Source organism: Aureococcus anophagefferens, assembly GCF_000186865.1.
Source record: "Aureococcus anophagefferens unplaced genomic scaffold AURANscaffold_834, whole genome shotgun sequence".
Taxonomy (NCBI): Eukaryota; class Pelagophyceae; order Pelagomonadales; family Pelagomonadaceae; genus Aureococcus; species Aureococcus anophagefferens.
Window position 1 is genome coordinate 1 of NW_008706112.1, and position 2,242 is coordinate 2,242.

Here is a 2,242-nt window from a genome sequence, read left to right on the forward strand (position 1 = left end):
CCACGAGGATCGCGAAAAATGGATGAAATGTCTTCGTGATTGCATTGCCATGGCAATAAGCCAGACAATGGTACACGTACGTCCCCCTCTAATGCGCACGCATGTTGGTGGAGGTCATTTGTGAAACAATGTAGTTCTCTGGCACCGATTGGTTCGTGGACCCAAAGTCCCAATGCCGTGTTCGCTGCCTTCACCAAGAGGGCCGGCTGCGCAATAGTGTTCATTTTCACAAAATCTCGTTTGAACGCTGCGAGCCCAGGTACAACTTGCTGCGAAAGGTCGGTTCGGGTGCGTATGGGTTTGTCGTCGCTGCAGAAGATGTCGTCTTCAGTGTCGTCCTAATTTGTCTATCATGATAGTACTACCCTCAGGTCACCACCAAAAAACAAGTGGCAATAAAGAAGGTTGCAAACGCGTTCGAGGACATGGTCGATGCTAAACGAATGCTACGTGAAGTACGACTTATGCGACAATTCAATCATCCAAATGTTGTAAAGCTCTATGATATTATGGAACCTCCGTACATAGAAGATTTCGACGACCTTTATATCGTCACAGAACTGATGTCGACCGACCTGCAGAAAATCCTCTATTCCAAGACCAAGCTCTCGGAGGAGCAAACACAATATCTAGTCTATCAGTTATTGGCAGGCATGAACTATATTAACTCAGCTTCTGTTTTGCATCGTGATCTCAAGCCCTCCAACTTGCTCATCGACATTCAAACGTGCAACTTGAAGATATGTGACTTTGGCTTGGCGCGCGGCACCTCTGGTCACAAAGACGCTATCGAAGACGCGCCACCCAGCGAAGCTTCCGTGGTAGAAACCACAGAGGAGCAAGAATATACCGAGTATGTTGTGACACGGTGGTATCGCGCACCCGAAATCATGCTTGGTTTCCATGCCTATGATCAGGCAATTGATATGTGGTCTATTGGATGCATCTTTGGTGAGATGCTTCTCCTGCAGCCAGTCTTTCCAGGGAACGACTACATACACCAGCTCAAACTCATTGTGAAATTACTGGGACGTCCTCTAAAGGTAGATCTCTGGTTTGTTTCTAACCAGAACGCGATGAATTTCATGCTCCAACTCCCTGATTATAAATCGCAAGACTTCCAATCCAAATTTCACAGTGCGACGAACGCCATGGCGCTAAACCTCCTCGAAAAGATGCTTGTATTTAATCCAAGAAAGCGCACGTCTCTTCATGAAGCTCTCGAGCATAAATATGTGGAAGAGTTTCGAGAGCATGAGCTCGAACGAGACGCTGGTTTTCATGTCAAAGTAGATGATGTCGAGATGATCACGTTGAACAAAAAAAGCTTGCAAAAGATGCTATACGCCGAGATCCGAGCGTTTCATCGTCAGGCACCGACAGATCACGGACTTGATGATGAGTTAAAGGATTGAATTTCATTCCCGCACCAGCCTCAGCATAAAACTGCAATACCGGCCGCTTTTCTGGACCTAGTGCAACAGGCCCTCTACTCGTTCGTCCAGTAGCCTCAACCCCCGTATGACTACGGCAACTGAGACCATAACTTCCTCGGAATATCCTTGCACATTCGCGTTTCCACGTGCGTTTCCGCCCACTTTGGAGGCCGCGGGAAATACGGCGCGTTCTAGTTTGGGGCCCGCTCGGGGCCCCGGCGCCTCAGTAAAGCCCCCAGGCGCCGGCCCAGAATTGTCGGGGGAATCATGGGTTCCCTGGGGTCCCGCCCGAGGCGAGGGGGGTTTTCCTGGGTGAGGTTCTGCCGCCTGCTCGGCTCTCGTACTAGGGAACTACATTCTCTCTAAAGGCGCGGGTGGCCGCGGCAACAAAATCCCCGATTGGCGGCCCGCTGAGTACCACAAGAAGCTGGACGAACTCAAAAATTGCATTTACGGCAGTACAAAATGTTTCCGGTAACGAGTTAGTGAGTTTAGACCACCAGGGACAGTATCTGGTAGTTGCTGTGGTTCATAGCTTACCTGCTGATATGAGCTGGTCTTTCTTTTGCTGTTCTCATGATTGTCCCATGCCGCTTTACATGCGCCAGATAGGTGCCCAAATGCACCGCAATTCCAGCATTGCCTGTGGTCAAAGTCAGTGTTGCTGTTGTCTAGCCTGACAATTTGGTGTTGAGGCTGGTAATGACTGTTATTATATCCTCTGCCTCTTCCAAGCTAGGTCGTCCGCGTCCTAGATCGACATAACCAGCAGGTTAAGGGCAGTTTAAGTGGGTGCTAGAGCCGAC

At 49.5% G+C, this 2,242-nt stretch overlaps 1 protein-coding gene across 1 annotated transcript; it reads left to right on the plus strand.

The window, feature by feature from the left end:
- Nucleotide 1: 1 nt before the first annotated feature.
- AURANDRAFT_39527 (hypothetical protein) lies at nt 2–1,824 on the plus strand (the record flags this gene model as incomplete). The annotated part of the gene is made up of 5 exons (XM_009044800.1): nt 2–76; nt 135–166; nt 260–320; nt 372–774; nt 835–1,824. 5 exons carry the CDS (start codon nt 23–25, stop codon nt 1,413–1,415), a joined length of 1,131 nt encoding a protein of 376 aa, XP_009043048.1.
- Between the last annotated feature and the right edge of the window lie 418 nt (nt 1,825–2,242).